The sequence below is a fragment of the Trichosurus vulpecula genome, chromosome 4 (assembly GCF_011100635.1).
Source record: "Trichosurus vulpecula isolate mTriVul1 chromosome 4, mTriVul1.pri, whole genome shotgun sequence".
Taxonomy (NCBI): domain Eukaryota; kingdom Metazoa; phylum Chordata; class Mammalia; order Diprotodontia; family Phalangeridae; genus Trichosurus; species Trichosurus vulpecula.
This window is the reverse complement of record NC_050576.1, coordinates 63,473,008-63,490,484: the sequence shown is the minus strand read 5'-3', so window position 1 is coordinate 63,490,484 and position 17,477 is coordinate 63,473,008. Positions and strand designations below refer to the sequence as shown.

At 36.1% G+C, this 17,477-nt stretch overlaps 1 protein-coding gene across 2 annotated transcripts in view; it reads left to right on the top strand.

Annotated features, from left to right (window-relative positions):
- KIFAP3 (kinesin associated protein 3) overlaps positions 1-17,477 on the top strand; it is a 212,944-nt gene that overhangs the window by 115,121 nt on the left and 80,346 nt on the right. For both annotated transcript variants that reach the window (XM_036756446.1, XM_036756447.1), the window contains exons 11-15: positions 515-615; positions 9,370-9,478; positions 9,914-10,026; positions 16,424-16,589; positions 17,142-17,267. In XM_036756446.1, coding sequence (XP_036612341.1) covers positions 515-615; positions 9,370-9,478; positions 9,914-10,026; positions 16,424-16,589; positions 17,142-17,267 — 615 coding nt within the window. The remainder of the gene's footprint in view (positions 1-514; positions 616-9,369; positions 9,479-9,913; positions 10,027-16,423; positions 16,590-17,141; positions 17,268-17,477) is intronic.

The window sequence follows — 17,477 nt, the reverse complement described above, 5'->3', positions numbered from 1 at the left end:
TAAATTTCTATGCTTGTAGGTGGGCCACATTTTGGACAGCCCTGCTCTAGAGGATAACTAATAAATCTAATTTTTAAGTTCAATATCTTATATATTAATACTAACAATGGTAGTGAAGGAAAGAATTTGCTTAGTCTACATATTATTAGTCAAATACAGTGGTGATGTCAGTAAAGAAGATTATAAAATGGCCTGGCCTTAGATCATACACTTATATGAGATTAGTGACTATTCATAATTATGACTTTATCGTGCTTTTTCTGAAAGTTCTTTCCTTCAGATATTCACTTCAATTAAAACACTTTCACCTTTGAGAATCTTGTCTTTCAAAGATAACTTGAGTGTGATTCAAGCCTTCCGATTGTCATTTGAAAACAAACTAAAGTAGGGAACTTAAAGTTTGTCAGATTGTTAACCTTGGATAAACATTTAAAAATTTAGAAACATTCTTTGTATGTTTGTGCTTGTGGATGATAAACTAAAAATATCATCATATGCAATTTTTTCATTTCAGGAAATGAAAATTACAAGCAAATAGCAATGTGTGTTCTCTACCATATAAGCATGGATGACCGATTTAAATCAATGTTCGCATATACTGATTGTATACCACAGGTAGGTATTTCTTTTTTAGAAAAATTTGCAAGATGTCTATTTTTCTTGCTATTCTTTCCCTGTACCTTTCTTGCCAATCCTCTTTTCTTTTTATGTTTATACTTTTGATACTTAAATGAATCATTTCAATTCAACAAATATTTATTAAACAGTTCTGTATGTGCAAAGATACAAATGGATGTTACGCTGTCCTCAAGGAGACTCTCTTTTCTTGGGGGATGCCTTATGTGCAAAGATAAGTAACTTCCAAGTACGTAGAAAATAATGCCATCTAGCTTCAAGCAAGAGAACATGAACAAATGGGAGGATAAGCAAAGACCCCCTCTTGGTGGTAGTGTCTGAACTGCCTGGAAGAAAGTTAAGCATGCTAAGTGGTGGAGGAGATGACTAAATGCATTCGAGATATGAGGGATCACCTATGCAGAGAAGACAAGAGATGGGCTGGTGTGTATTTGAAAAATGTGACTGAAAGATTTTCTACCTGTTCATCTCAGGTCACCCAGCCAAGTCAGCAAGCATTTATTTAAGGGCTTAGGATATGCTACCTACTGTTCTAGGACTGAAGATACAAAGGCACAATAAAGCAGCCCTTACCTTCAGAGAGTTAACATTTTCTTGATGGGTAATGGAAGAGTATGTCCATATAAGTAAATACAAAGTAATTTCTGGGTCAGGGAAGCAAAGGCCAGCATAAGAGGTACTTTTTTTTAGCTCTAAACCCAGATTACAACTGAACTAGGAGGGCACAAGAGAAAACATGGCACAGTGGGCAACCAGAGGGATAAAGCTGTCAGGAATGGATATGAGGAAACAGAGGGTGGTGCTCAGAAAAGGAAACTTCCATTCTGAATGGAGCCAGGATCCTCCAGTATATTCACTTTAGAGTAACAAAGGGAAAGTTGATTTAATTATCACCCCTTGAGAAAAAGCTAAAAAGCAGAGGTAGGAAGGCAAAAGGATTGGGCAGACCAATGGTAGGACTGATGGCTACTCCTTACTGCTTTCTACCTAACAATAAAGGCAAGTCAGTGGAGTTCTGAGGCTGAGTTTCTTATAGAGGGCTGGAGGATGTTTGAAGTACTCTCACCCATGACCAGATCAGTTTTATCCAAGATTTATTCCAATGCTGAGTTTTCTCCTTCATTATAGTGGGGAAGGGGCATGGGTCAGGAGTGTGGTCAGCCACTGTGGCATAGGAGGGGAAACAGAGCAGATGTGCAGTCCTTGATCCTGGCTCCAAAGCCCTTTCTAGCTCTGCATCTTATAATAAGTAACTGTGGAATTAAGATTTCCAACTCTGACCTTCTGTAACACTTAAGGATTCTGAGTAGTCAGGTCCTAGGTTTTCTTTGAGCTTCTTAACAATGCTTCAGAAATTGTCAAACAGTCATAAAGACAATCCATGATCTCATCTCTCCGTCAGCAAATCAATCCACATTTTTAAGTATTTATTAGGCATGATGCATTCTGACAAGAGCTAGGGATAAAGAGAAAAGTTAAACAGTTCCTACCTTCATGGAACCCCAGTAGTCCAGTTTTCAACCTATCATACCTTCTTATCCTGGGGCCTTTGCTATTATTGATGGAGTGAAGCAAAATTTTTATTTTGGATTAAATAGTTAGTGCCTCTATTACGAAGGACATGACTGATTTTGGCCAGATTTGATGTCCTACTAAGTCGTAGAGCAAAATAGATTAGAACCTGGTTTTATCCAAACCCAGGACTCTTTCCACTCTCAGTTGATATGCTAATAAAAATCCTTCTTAAGTTTCCTACAAATTTCTACCAGGCAATATTTTGTTAGCTCAATTTGGAGTTACTACATAGCAAATCCTTGAAAGAAATAAACCTTTTAAAATTTTTTTCTTTTCACTAATTTAAACTAAATATCACTCTCATCCAAATTAAATTTTAATATAATTGTGTTACCTGTTAATGAAGTAAAGTTACACCTGCAGGAAGTTAAAAAAAAAGGTGAACATCAACTAAAAATTTCACAAGCCATTAGGCCTTTATTCCAAGAGGCATCCTAATTATAGTTGTTTGTGGAAAATAGACCTCTTTGAAAAGAATATGCAACAAATCTTAACAGACATGCCTCATCAAAATGCTGTGTTTCAGCTTATGGCCAGTGTTCTGTGTCATCAAGCCCCTTGTCAAAACAAGTTTTCAATAAAAGAGTAGCCCTGTCAGAGGGGGATTCCAGGTGATTTACTACCCTGCTGCTCCATGTGTCCTGAAGGCCTCTGCTTTGCAGTTTCAAAGGGGCCTTCTTTTCTAATCCTATTCTATGTCCAAACTTCATGAACTACAGGATATGAGCTGGAAACCAGCCAAGCCAGAATAATGTCCTTGTCTAGATTGATGGGTCTTATCCAGCCTAAAGTCACAGAATAGTTTGGGTCAGTAAAAGAGAAATGCAAAGTAGATTGGGATGGAAAAATCTCTTTTTGACTTTCTGAATTATAACCTCTTTTTCTGAATCACAGTCCTAAACAAAGATTTACACATGAAATTTTATTAAAAAGGAAAAGAACATAGAAATATGAAAATGTTAAAACTGCGTTAGTGTATCTTTTGAAGTATTGTTAATATTGATCCTGGAGTTCAAAGCCTCATATACATAATGCTTCTTATCATCTTTTCAAGAACTATACCACCACTTATGCTTTCTTGACAAATGTTCTAACATCAAACATGACCGTAATGGGAACTTGCCATGGAAAATTTACAGAACATTTATGGTTTGTGTTTCTTGATTAAAATTTCCTCAAACTTTTCCAAAAAGCCAAGAATTTTTTCTTTTAGAACATTCAGTTTTTATGGGAACAGCAAAGTTATATTACCAAAGTCTATCATCAACATCCTTCTCCTTGGTTTTGCTATAGGAAGGAGGCAATTTCTTGAGAAAACCAAAGGATATGGCATACTATGTTTCTTACTGCAATGATGCCCACCTACAACTTTCACTTCAGGGCTCAATTATGGCACACTTAAGGGAAATGTTGACATGGTTTATAACTACCCAGTGCCAAATTTATTGCAATATAAAAGAACCATGGAAATTTCAATTAGATCTATGATTCCTCTAACTTCACTAATCATTCACTAAGCTGTAACGAACATTCTATTCAGAGCAGCAAACACTGGCTGTTCAAAGCAATGTTTACAGTGCTTGTAAAGCTTTAAACTGGTCTGTGACCACAAACAGTTAACTTACTTATTAAAGCCATATCTGATGTTTGGAATTTCATAGGGTTTAATAGAATGTTTCTTCTCTTTGAAATTGTATCCAGCAGTTTTAAGAAACAAGGGACATTATAGACATTATATATACGTGACATTGTCAAATAAGAAGCATAAATAAGTCATAATGATGGTAAAACAGGAAATCAATATGAATGTTTTCCTAAGTAACAAATAGATTGGAAAAGATAGTTAAGTGCATCTTGATATCTCTTTATTTTAGGCTTCATTCGTTTTCCAATTTAAAGCTGTTTTTGTTCATCTGCTGTTAAATAAACAGGCAGGGGACCTATCTCCCCCTCTGCCAAACACAGTGGTTTGAACATGGTCCACATTTACTAAATGGTCATTGAATAGATAAATCTTACAAATGTAAGGTTCAGTGTTATAAAATACTGAATAATCTGGAGACAGTGATTTTGACCACTGTTGCTCATATACATACTGCACTCACAATCATATTACCTTCCCTGTGTCAGATTATTTCTGATGTGCTCTCTTTATCTGTACCTGACTGGTGTGCTGGGCCATTTTAGTCAAGTCATAGATTCTTTTGCTTTTTAATAGTCTTGATGGGTGGATTATCTCAGGTAAGCATCCTTATGGAAGTCAGGAGTTAATGGTTGTATTCTATTAACAGTTAAAAATAGGTATTAACAGTTCATTGTTATTTAGACCTCTAAAATGTATGTTTTGTTTAAATAGGTGCAAATGCCATCCAGATGCTTATAAAAAGTATTTATTAGTAGTGGTATGGCCAATCAAAGTACATGGTTAGGTAATGATGTCATGGTGTTATTTAATATTTTACCACAGAACAGTATGCAAGGATCTCCATAGCTACCCACATGTTTTCGACCACAGTTGTCCTATTGGGCCCCTCTTTGATCTACATGCTCCTTTTTAGCTGAATGCTGGTAAACGTCCTTTCTGACAGCACCCTTTGCTCCTGCCTGCCATTATCTGCCGAAGTTCAGAAACCAGAGCATCACTTCAAACAGCAGAGTTAGGGAGTAGCCAGTCAGGAGAGATTCCTGAGGCATGCAAAGTTCTGGCATAATCATTCAAAGATGTTGGGGCAGGGGATTGGAGGGGGGGATGGGCGGGGGAGATGTGTGCAGAGGTGTATGTGAATACAGCAAGCTGTGGGGGTTGGCCTCTGGTCACTGGTAAATAAGTGAAGTCAGGTGCCAGAGAGTCTAGACACAGTGATTTCAGTCCTGGGTCTGTGGTATCTGATACTCAATATGGGACTTGTCTGATTGAACACTACTGCCTCTTCATTGCACAAGCTGTAGACCTTTTAGTGCCTTCCTGTTAAATCAGTAAAAGATGACAATGGACATAGTTAAAGCAGAACAAATTTAATTTTAATATTTCCTAGTTGGCAGCAATTACACTCACTTTTGAAGTGCCATGGGTAGCAATCAAATTAAATAAAAGCATAATGGTACACGTGGAGCTCATATTAAACTATTATTTTGAAATTTGAATAGATTTAATTGGAATTGAAGTGAGTTTCTTTTTCTTATTATAAAGAACTAATTCTGTATCAGAAAGTATTCTATTCATTTTAAGTTTTAATTTCTCTTGATTTTGTGAGAGAATTGCTACGCTTAAAAAAAAACATAATTTGACCTATGAAAAAAGTATAGAAATAATTATAAACCAAATAAGTTTTAAGAGTTTAATGTAAGAATTGCTGACAGGTAATAACTTCATCACCTAAATTATCATCTCCTTTGGCCTCATAAATCAGGGCAGTGTTAATTTTATGGAATCACAGATTAGTTAATGCTTATTTGTGACACCAATAATTCTATAAGGCATGTTAGAGATTAACCAATTTTTTTAAATCTTAAAGCAGTAAAGGTTTGAAAGATATCCATAATAGGTTTTGGATTGGAATGTGAAAACCTCAAGTAAAATAAGTATGAATTAAATTAATTAGAACATTATGACTTAAAACTCTTATGTAGTTTGCAGTTAACTTTGGATTGTTACTATATTAGACAGCTGATGTATGACTAGCCAGTGAAATCTGTTACAGGACGCAGATTAAATTATTGACACAGTTTTTTATTTACATAGTCATCTTAGGTTTTAGTTGCTCCTGATGTTATTCTAAAGATTCAAGTATCAGCGACATACAGGTTAAAAGGATCCCTTCAGGGAAATGGCACAACAGAATGTTTGTACGTGTTTTAAACCATCCACCTGCCTTGCTGCAGTCTAAAAAGAACAGAAGGACTTCCAAGTCATAAATCATAAATATGCCAAATTCACCTGCTTTTAAAATATCATCTTTATTTCATGGATATTTAGGATCTGCTTCTTTTAAATCCTATGTTATTTCTTCTTTAAAGCCAATCCGTAGTTTGCTTAGTCCTCTTTGAGTATAAAATAACTTTTAAAATTGTGGGGTTTTCATTTTTTACTTACCAAAGATTTTGTTTTATTTTCTCTTCCTTCTAATTCATCATCTTAGGATAGGAGATCGAGAATTAATCAACAAGCATTTATGAAAATAGCCCCTTCTATATGCCAGTCACTATACTAAGTGTACAGATACAAAGGCAAAAGTGACACTGTCTAGATGAGAGATGATAAAAGCTTTGGATTAGGTTTGTGATTATGTGAGTGGAAACAAGCAAGAAATTTGTAGCATTAGAAATGATAAAATTTAACTACTAAGTGAATATATGGGCTGAATGAAAATGGAGGAGTCAGGGATGACATCAAGTTTATAAACCCGAGTGACCAGAAGAATTGTGCAGCCCACAACAATAACAGGGAAGTTCAAAAGAGAAGCTGGTTTGGGTGGGGGGGGGGGGGGGTCGTGGCGTGGAGTTAATGAGTTCTTTTTGGACATGTTGCATTTAAGATGTCAGTGGAACATAAAGTTTAAAATGCCTGATAGGCAGTATTTGATGCAACACTGAAGCTCTGGAGAGAGAGTTTAGGGCTAGATGTGTAGATCTAGGAGTCATCTTCATAGACATGATAATTAGGGAGCCAATTAATTTACCCAGAGAGAGTATAGAGGGAAAAAAGATGAGGGCCTAGAACAGAACTTTGTGGGTCACTCACAGTAAGTGTGATATAGATAATGATATAGCAAAAGAGACAAAGGGGAAGGGCTCAGGCAGGTAGGAGAACCAAGAGAGAGAAATGTCATGAAATCCTAGAGAGAAGAGAGTATCCAGAAGGGTGATTAACATTGTCAAATGCTTCAGAGATGTCAAGAACAGGAACTGGGAAAAGGTTGGCAGATTTGGCAGTTAAGAGATTAGTTTGACTTTAGAGAAAACAGTTGCAGTAATGTAAAGACATTGGAAACCAGATTGCATAGGGTTGAGAAATGAGTGAGGGAGAGAAAGTGGAGACAGTGACCTTAGATAGCCTTTTCTGGAAGTTTGTCTAAGAAAGGGAGGAGAGATATAGAATAATAACTAGTGGGATTTGGTGAGTGGTTTGTTTTGTGTTTTTTTAAATTTGTTTATTTGTTTGTTTTGGATTGAGAAGACTTGGAAGTGTTTATAGGCACCACAGAAGGAACTAGTAGAGAGGGAGAGATTGAAGATTAGGAAGAGAATGAGGATGATCATAGAGACAATGTGATAGAGAAGTCAGTGGGATTGAGGGTTGCCCTTGGCAAGGAAAAAAGGGGCCGCTCTTAAGAGAACGATGTGAAGGGGAGAGAATGGGGGGGGGGGATGATGTCAAGGCACTATGAGATGAAGAGAAGGGGAGGAGAAGCAGAGGATCATAGATTTAGAACTGGAAGAAATCTTGGAGGCCATTGAGTCTAACTCCCTCATTTTGCCAAAATGAGAAGGAAAATCACTTGCCCAGAATCATATAGCTAGCTAGCTAGCTAGTGTCTGAGGCAAGATTTGAACTCTGGTCTTCCTAACCCCCAAGTACATCACTCTGCTACATTACACAACTGCTTCAAAGAGAAAATTTGGAATAGCCACTCTGGAGAATAGATCAAAAATAAATTAAGGAGGAGGAAAAGAATTGCCTTGCCACAGTAAGGGCCCTATTGTGATTAGACAGCATAAATTTGTAGTGGACCCAGTTTGTTAATCACCCCGTAAGGAAGAACATTACTTTACAGTAGTTTTTTTGGCTATCGTGACATACTGTTCAACCATATTGATCTTACAGTTCACAAAAAGAATTATAAGAGAAAGCACTGGGTTAAAATCCTAGCTCCGTCTCCCTAGTTTATCTTGGGCCTCAACAGTAAAATCTTTTCTCAATCTGAAAGGCATTAGATTTCAAGAATCTCTATGGTTCCTTCTAGCTCTAAATTTCTAATACAAACTCCCTAGGTCATTTTCATATCCACTACAGTCTAAGTATGCTTTCCCAATCCCATGTTTATGAAGTTGATTTTTTAACCTAAATAGAAATTTTTGTCTCTATTAAATTTCATCTTACTAGATTCAGTTATCAGTCAGGCTGACTGAGAATTTTTTCAATGACAGAGTCAGTATAGGAGTATTTAGGAAATAATTTTTGATGACAGTCATGGAAATTAAAAGATCTTCCCTATATTTTTAAAATATCTATTCTACCAAAAGCTATTATGACCTTTAAAAGGAATGCTCAAATATATCGTACTTATTGTAGCAATTATCCTTTGTTCATCTCTTTCATGAAGCCTTTGCAAAATTACTCCAACCCACATTTCACTCTTTTCTGAATATCTTTTGTTCTTGCAGTCTGTACACAATACATACATATATAAAGATATGTGTGTATATATATATATACATAATACATATATAATATATATCTATAAAATTTAGTTGTGTGTTGCATACTGTCTCCTTGCATCATAGTTATTTCTTGTGCATAAGGCTTTGTCTCTTCAATCATAGTGTAAGCCAGTCATATAAAATATGTTCAGACTTACTTTATATTCTCTGAAGCACCTGGTACAGGCCTGGGCCCATTGTGGCAAGAGTTCAGTAAATACTTATTCAATCAGTCACTCAGTAAGCATTTATAAAGCACTTACTATGTGCCAGGCACTGTGCTAAGTTCTGGGAATATAAAGAGAAGAAAAAAAAACCACTCCCTACCATCAAGGATATTCTAATAGGGAAAGACAACACACAAAATTGGGTTTGGGATGAAGGTGGGACATCAGGGTACTTAGGTCAGGGCCATAGTGAAGAAAGTCCAGAGTGCAGGAGAGGAATGATACATGGCTAGCCTGGGTACCTGCCTTGTATGTTTAATTAGTCATCAGACACTCTGACCATTTATATGTTCCCAAAAGAAGACAGTAATGCCATTGGCCAGTTTCGTGCATTGGATTAATTTTTCACTATGTGTTTATTTCTTGATTATGAGGTTTTTGTTGTCACAGAGTGTATAATGTAAAATACAGTGTGTATAATGAAAACTTGTCATACTCTTGTTTTTGAGTTTTCAAATGTTCTGGTGATATAACTTGTGGTGAGCATATGTGTGTGTGTGTTTATTTCTAGCTAATGAAAATGCTCTTTGAGTGCTCAGATGAACGAATTGACCTAGAGCTCATCTCCTTCTGCATCAATCTTGCTGCTAACAAGAGGAATGTACAACTTATTTGTGAAGGTCAGTGATCTTGGGTTACTCACTGCTTATCTTTGAACATAAAGTACAATCAGGCAATTGGCAAGACATTAAGGTATGGGTTATAGGATGGACAGACACCACTGCAAGTCATCCTGGAGCCATCTTTTTGGCTTTAGTCTCTGCAGGTATTAGACACTACTACTATGATATCCTAAAATACTCTTGTATTATAGATGAAAACATAATATATTCTTGAACATTAAGGGGAATTTTATATTCTGTCTTGGGTTGTCCAAAATTAATACCAGTTAATTTATATATTTTCTGAAAAGGAACTTTTTCTTTTCATGTTGCTTCTCTTTTAATCACTTATTTGTTAATAAAACTGGTATTGAGAGAGGTTTTTTCTTAATGCTCTTGAACTGAAGTTAAACTTGAATTGTATTTGGTACACTTAGTGTCTTTTGTCTATAGGAAATGGACTGAAGATGCTTATGAAGAGGGCTCTAAAATTCAAGGATCCGCTGCTGATGAAGATGATTAGGAACATTTCACAGCATGATGGACCAACTAAAAATTTGTTTATTGTAAGCACATATACTTTATTATGGGTCAACTTGTGTCAAATGCTGCCCTATATAGATAGAAAATGTTTTATTCTATTTAGTCTGTTCTAGGACCTCAGTGTATTGCAGAGGCAGCACCAAGTTGTGGGTAGAGTTTTACACCTAAAGAACTAGGTTCATATCTTGCCTCAGACACTGATTGACTGTGTGACCCTGGACAAGTCCCTCTGCCTCTCTGAGCCTCAGTTTCCTTATCAGTAAAATGAGAGTTGTAATAATACCTACCTTACAGAGTTTTTATTAGGATCAAATGAGATTATGTATGTGAAGTGCTTGCAAAGCTCAAGATTCTATGTGAACGCAAGATATTGTTATCATCATCGTCTTTGATCTCCTTGTTGCTGATATTCCCTCCAACACTCGTACTATATAACTTTTGTCCAAACTCTCCCATAAGTACACCTTAGTAAGTCCCTCCAACTTTCCTGGGGCATTCTTTCACTCACTTGACATTGCATGGATACTAATGGAACTAATGATAAGAACATCTGTTATCCTTTTTTAGTCTATCTTTTTTTCTTCTCATTTATTTCTCCGAGATAATCTTTAAACCACTTTTCCTGTGGAATTCCTCATTTGTTAGGAGTTTGCAGCCTATAATAATTCTAATTGCATGATAAGTACAGAGAATCATAGAAAGACTTACTTGAACTGATGCAAAGTGAAGTAAGCAGAGCCAGGAAAACTATATACACAATGACTACAGTAATATGAATAGAAAGAACAACCACCACAAAGCATTCTAAACTGAATATTGTGAAATTAGAAAGGACAAATTTGTCCTCAGAGAAGAGGCATGAGAACACAACTCCCCAAACTTCCTTTGTGGGGAGAGGGAGTACAGTCCACAGATGTAGAACCCTGTATATAATATAACATCAGATTTTTTTCAATGTGTTGATGGAATTTACTGAATTTTTTTCCCTTTCTCTAAAAAAATTCTTTGTTGTAAGTGATCGTTTTCTAGGAGAGATTCAGGGAAGAAATGTAGGCAATGTAAAAACAAAGGATATTAATAAAATCTCTTTTTTAAAAGAATGTAAATTTCTTGAGGGGCAGGAACTATTTTTTTTCTTTTGTGTTTGTGTCTTCAGCACCCAGCATAGTGCCTGATACATAGTAAATGCTTAATAAATTCATTTTCATAATTGAAAAGACTATATAGACATAAAGATAAGAATGGCAGTGCAGGAAGTTCATGAGCTTCCCTCTTATCTGAACAAGGAGAAGGAAAGTAGAATACACACACATATACTGTTCCCCATTACCATACACACACACATGTACAGAGTTTAGTGCATTAATGTCAATAGAGCAACAGGTGGGGATGGAGGGTAGAAGTAGGGAAGAAATAGTCACAAACAAAATAAACCTTACCAAAGGCAGTTAGATTAGAAAGGGGGAATTAAAAGAAGAAAAATAAAGGGAAAGATCAAACAACTTGGACCTGGAACAGAAGGAAAAATTGAGGATCAGACCATTAGATTATTAGTGACAATACTACCCTCTTTTGCCGTCTTTTCCTTTGCAAAAGGAGTGGGTAACTGGCCAAGAGAGGAAATATTGTAATAGAATCTGATGGAAGGAAAAACATACTTCCCAGTATGTAGTCATACTCAAAGTGTGACCGGGATTAACCACCTATCATTCCTTCCTCCTGGTAAAATGATTTATTTTGTTTGTGGCTTCTTTAGCTCCTCATCTTAACTCTGCCCTGTGGAAATTGTATCCTCTAAGCACACTGATATACCCTGCACAGGCTTAAAAGGACTAAGCATATTGGCCCTGGACAAAAGATATTAATGCAGAGTTAAGATGAGGAACTAACATGAGATGCGTTTCTAGTAAATCCAAAACAGTGATAGTCATAATCTCAGACAAGAAAACAGTTTTTTAAAAGTGGTTTTTAAAAATTACCTCTTTTAAGATAAGCAAGTGGAATATTATTGTGCCATAAAATATGAGAAAATGGATAATTTACTGAGAATATATGTAAACCTATGCAGAATGAAGTGAGCAGAACTAAAAAAGCAATTATACAATGATAACTTACAGAAAACCAGTTTTGAAAGACTTTGGAACTCTTATCAATGCCATGATAGACCATGATTCCCAGGGACCAAAAATGAATCACACTACACACCTCCTGTTAGAAAGGTGATAAGATTTAAGATCAGTGTGAGACGTACATTTGAGAAAATAGCCAGTGTGAAAATGGGTTTTGCTGGACAATGCAAATGGTTATGAGGACAATGCAAAATGTTATGTTATACAAATTTTTCCTCTTTTGTTAATTTTCCAGCAGGGCCAGGGAATGGAAAGGAGAGAAAATAGATGTTTGTGAATATTTTAAGGAGGCATGTTACATAGAACAAAAGATGTCAATAAAATATCTTTAAAATAAAGAGATAAGCAGAGAAACCACAGTATCCTTAATGATACCGTAAATAAAACTGTTAGCTTATGTATGTTGTATGTGTGTGTACATATGTTTGTACGTGTATATGCACCAAATAACAGCATCTAATTATCTAAAGGAAAAATGAATTGAACAACAGGGAGAAATAGGAAACAAAATAATAATTGTTTGAGGCCTTAATGTGCCCCTTTCAGACTTAGAGTAAACAAAAACAATAAATAAATGAAACATGAAGTGTTATGGACAAAGCACTATGCTAAATGCTGAAGCTTCAAGTAGAAAAATAAGTGAGTTCCTGCTCTCAAAGAGCTTGCATTCAAATAGGGGAGACAACACATATGGAAGGTTTTAGCTGCAAGTCAGATGGAAAGCTCCTATAGTCCTTAGGGTACATAGGCAAAGCAGATGGTAGTCTCCCTTTAAAAAAAAATCATTTCCCCTGATAAAATCATATCACTCTCTGATGAAGAACCATTTGACACTTAACTGGAAGCACCGATATTCCAAAGTCTCTCAAAGTCAAGGTCCTAGGCTGTCAGTATCAAGGTCTGTGAGGAGACAGTGGCCCATGTGAAAATGACTCGCTGAGTATGACTCACCAAGCACATGCTGCCTCTGGTCTCTCACTCAGGGTGCCTTTTTGCTTTTGCTAACCTAGCCTGCCTTCTCTGTGGATGGAAGTTGTTTGGCAGTTGGTAGAGATGGTTGGCCCCTTGTTCACAAGAGTTGCTTCTGTGAGGGCTCAGCCAGAAGGAGAATGGGTGGTCTTTGTGGTGCTACTACCCCCAAGGACTGCTTCACTTCTCTGCTTGTTGACGGCAATTGGCCAGTTGGTAGTGGTGGTGAAGAAAGTGGACCTTTTCTGACAATGATTTCTTCCCTCCGTAATGCTGGTGGAGGCCAGGTCAGAAAACAGAAAACAGGCCCGAGGGACATTACTGTTTCCCAAGGCTCTTGGATTCAGGGTGCTCAGTTTTCTCCATCAGGATATTTTTAAGAGATGGTGGTCCGGGTTGTAGTATTAGTTTGACATGCCTAGCATGTGCTTCCTCAACAAGAACCATGAAAGAGCTGAATAAAATTTTGGAAAAGTTAGATGGCGACTATTAAATGAGAATTGAAAGGAGTGTGTGTGTGTGTGTGTGTGTGTGTGTGTGTGTGTGTGTGTATTAGCTTCACATGGTACCTTTAAAAACTGACTTTGTACTAGGGCAGAAAAAAATAAGCAAATGTAGAAAAGTAGAGTTATTGAACATATTCTTTATTGACTTCAACATAATAAAAGTTTTAACAATAATTTGAAGAAAAGATTCAGGTTTAAATGGAGACTAAATAATAAAATGCTACAGAATGTCTAGGTCAAAGAACAAATAATAGAAATGGTAGGTAATTTTATTTTAAAAAATACAATAATTAAACAACATACCAAAACTTGTGTTATACAGCTAAAGGAGTTCTTAGATGAAATTATATCTCTCTAAACATGTTCATCAACAAAAGAAAGAAGAAATTAATAAACTTTGAATGCAACTAAAAAAACTAGAAGAGCAGCAAATCACAAAATACCCAATAAACACAAAAGTTGCCAGAAAAGCTGAAAAGAAGTCTTGCAGATATTTTTAGACTAACATTCACACCATGTGCCTTAACAAACCCTAAAATAATCTATGATTTAAATATAAAAGGTAATATCATAAAAGAAACTAAAGACAAAGGAAGATTTTTCACAAGAGGGGAATTCTTGTGTAAAAAGGTAGAGATCATTGTAAAAGATGAAATGGACAGTTAGATGTAAAAAGTATAGCAAGCTTACACTAGAGCCAGCTCAAATTGACTCAGTTGCTAAATTTTTAGTATGAGCATTTTCACCTTGGAAATCAGCAAATACTACTGACTTGATTTATTGTTTTGTTGATTGTCTGGACTTTAAAAAGTGATGGAGAAAATGTTAATGCAGATTGTACTTAAAAATGCACATATACACATACATATATGGTATAGATGTACATGTATATGTGCAGAGAGAGATTCAGTTGTTAAACATTCATTAGCATAGTCTAAGAGTATAAGTTATTAATGACCATATAGAAAAATGGTCCAAGTCAGTAATAAGAGAAACAAAAATTAGAACAACTCTGAGATTCTTCTCATCCACCAGATAGACAAAGATGACAAAAAGAAGTTGTTAGCAATTGCTGGGGGGTTATGGGAGGACAGGCACACTAAATGCATTGTTGGTGGAGTTGCTCTGGGAAATAATTTGCAACTATACCCCCAAATCATTCAAATTAACCTGCTCTTTTACCCAGTGATACCATTAGGCGCACACTTCAAGGATAGGAAGGGCAGAGGAAAAGGACCTACATGTACAAAAATATAGTATTAGTTTTTTGTTGTTCCGAAGAACTAGAAACAAAATACATATCCATCCACTGGTAAAATGGCTGAACAAACTGTCATATATGAATGTAACAGAATTTTATATTCATATAAGAAGAATCTTGTATAAACTGATGAAAAGTGAAATGAGCAGAACCATAAAAACAGTTTATGTGAAGGCCACAAATAATCACTTGAGGGGAAATAACTGAAAGACCATAGAACTCTGAGCAAAGCCACAACCACTCATGACGTCAGAAGATCAATGATAAAACAGACCTCTTACTTCTTGGCAGAGAAGTGATGAACTGAAGGTGTAGAATGAATATGCATTCTCAGACATGGCTAATGAGTTGATTTTTTAACTAATTAACTGATTTAACTAATAAATATTTAACTATTTTATTATTTTTTAACTATACATATTTATTACAATGAAGGCCTTCAGTTCTAGGAACAGAAAGAGTAGGTTGTGATAGGGCAACTAGGTGGCACAAAGGATAGAGTACCTGGCTTGTAGATAGGAAGACCCATCTTCCTGAGGTCAAATCTGGCCTCAGACACTTACTAGCTGTGTGACCCCAGGCAAGTCACTTAACCTTGTTTGCCTCAGTTTCCTCATCTGTAAAATGAGCTGAAGAAGGAAATGGCAAACTACTCCGGTATCTTTGCCAAGAAAACCCCACATGGGGTGGGTCATGAAGAGTCGGACAGGACTGAAAAGCAACTGATAGACTTGGTGGAGGGGAGGTGAGGGAATTTTTTTTAATGAAAAGGGAAAAAGAAGTATAGAAGAGGATACAAATGGAGTGATTTTGTTTTTGTAGACATACACACCCTGTATATTTCTTTTAAAAAAAAACCAAACCATAGGGGTGGCTAGGTGGAGCAGTGAGTAGAGCACTGGCCTTGGAGTCAGGAGGACCTGAGTTCAAATGTGGCCTCAGACACCTAACACACTTACTAGCTGTGTGACCTTGGGCAAGTCACGTAACCCCAATTGCCCTGCCTTTTCCCCTCCAAAAAAAAAGTTTAAAAAACCCATAAGCTATATAACAGAACTTTACAGTTTTTTATACAATCTTCTTTCCTGTTCTTTTTTGTATCTTGGAATATCTATGTTTGTTAATGAGTAAATTCATGATAAAAAAGAAAATCTCTTTTAAAAAATATATACATACATATATAAATATATGTACATATATTTATAGTCTTTGTGTTCAAGGTATTTAAAATCCAATAGTTTAGTAATACAGAACCACCCATATGGCAAGCATAAATGCCAAGCCGTTTCTTCCTAGTCAACTCATTTATTTTATTGGGCTATAATTATATACTTGTGCTAAAAAGTAAAATTCAGAAGTAATGTTAGAAATCCTAAGAGAATGAGGACTCTAGAGTGGATTTGTTTATGTATGCCTCACTTAACATGCCACTTTAAATTTATGCAAATAAGACAGTTTATATTAAACGATATTATTAGTCTGCAGTAGAACAAAGAAGAGTAACCTTTGTGCTTTTCTGTGACTTTACTAAGTATGTATTTCTGTGTTTTTTTAGGATTATGTTGGGGATCTTGCAGCCCAGATCTCTAATGATGAAGAAGAAGAATTTGTGATAGAATGTTTGGGGACTCTAGCAAATCTTACTATCCCTGACTTGGACTGGGAGCTGGTTCTCAAAGAGTACAAGTTGGCCCCATACCTCAAGGATAAACTTAAACCAGGTCCGTCCTAGGTGTTTGATTTTATAAAGCCACTCACTCTCTTCAGTCGGATGTGAAGGTCTTAATAGAACAATTTATTATGGTGCTATTATATCACTTTAGGCCATTGCTTTGTAAGCCAAGTTTTTCTTCCTCCTTCCCCACCCCCATAAAACAGATGAGTCCTCTCCTGCATATTTTATTATTTTTTATTAGTGTTTTCTTACCTTTCACCTTTTCTTCTAGATCCATGCTATGCTATCTACATTCCATAGCAACTAAACAGCTGTCCCTGAAACTCTCCCCTTTCTCCATGCCTGCATTATCAGAGAGGTATACTAACTCTTCCACTTTCCAAGCAGGTGCCTGAGGGCAAGGTTCATTTTCCCCTTTCCAAATGGATCATAGTAAAATTAGAAGTTTGCAAGTGTGTCACAGAATTTAAGAGGTAGAAAACATGATACTGACTTAAAGTCTTTAATGTTTTTTCTTATAGGCAGGTCGATGCTATAGTAGGATTTGATACAAAGTTGTTTTTTTTAATAAGCAATTTCCACTCTTTGATTTTACTAGGTGCTGCAGAAGATGATCTTGTTTTAGAAGTGGTTATAATGATTGGAACTGTGTCTATGGATGATTCCTGTGCGGCATTGCTAGCCAAATCAGGAATCATTCCTGCACTCATTGAATTGCTGAATGGTAGGTCATGATCCATTTTATTTTGTTTCCATGCTCACTAGTGTATAGATTAAATAATTGGTTGACCTTAATTTGTTGAAAATTGCTTGTGTACAAATTACATTCATTGAACTATATTTTACCTTGTCATTCTGGTAACTACATGGCAAGATGGTAATCTCTGGAACTCTGCAGTGAAGGAAATAAATAGAAATGTAGTTGCTGGACAAA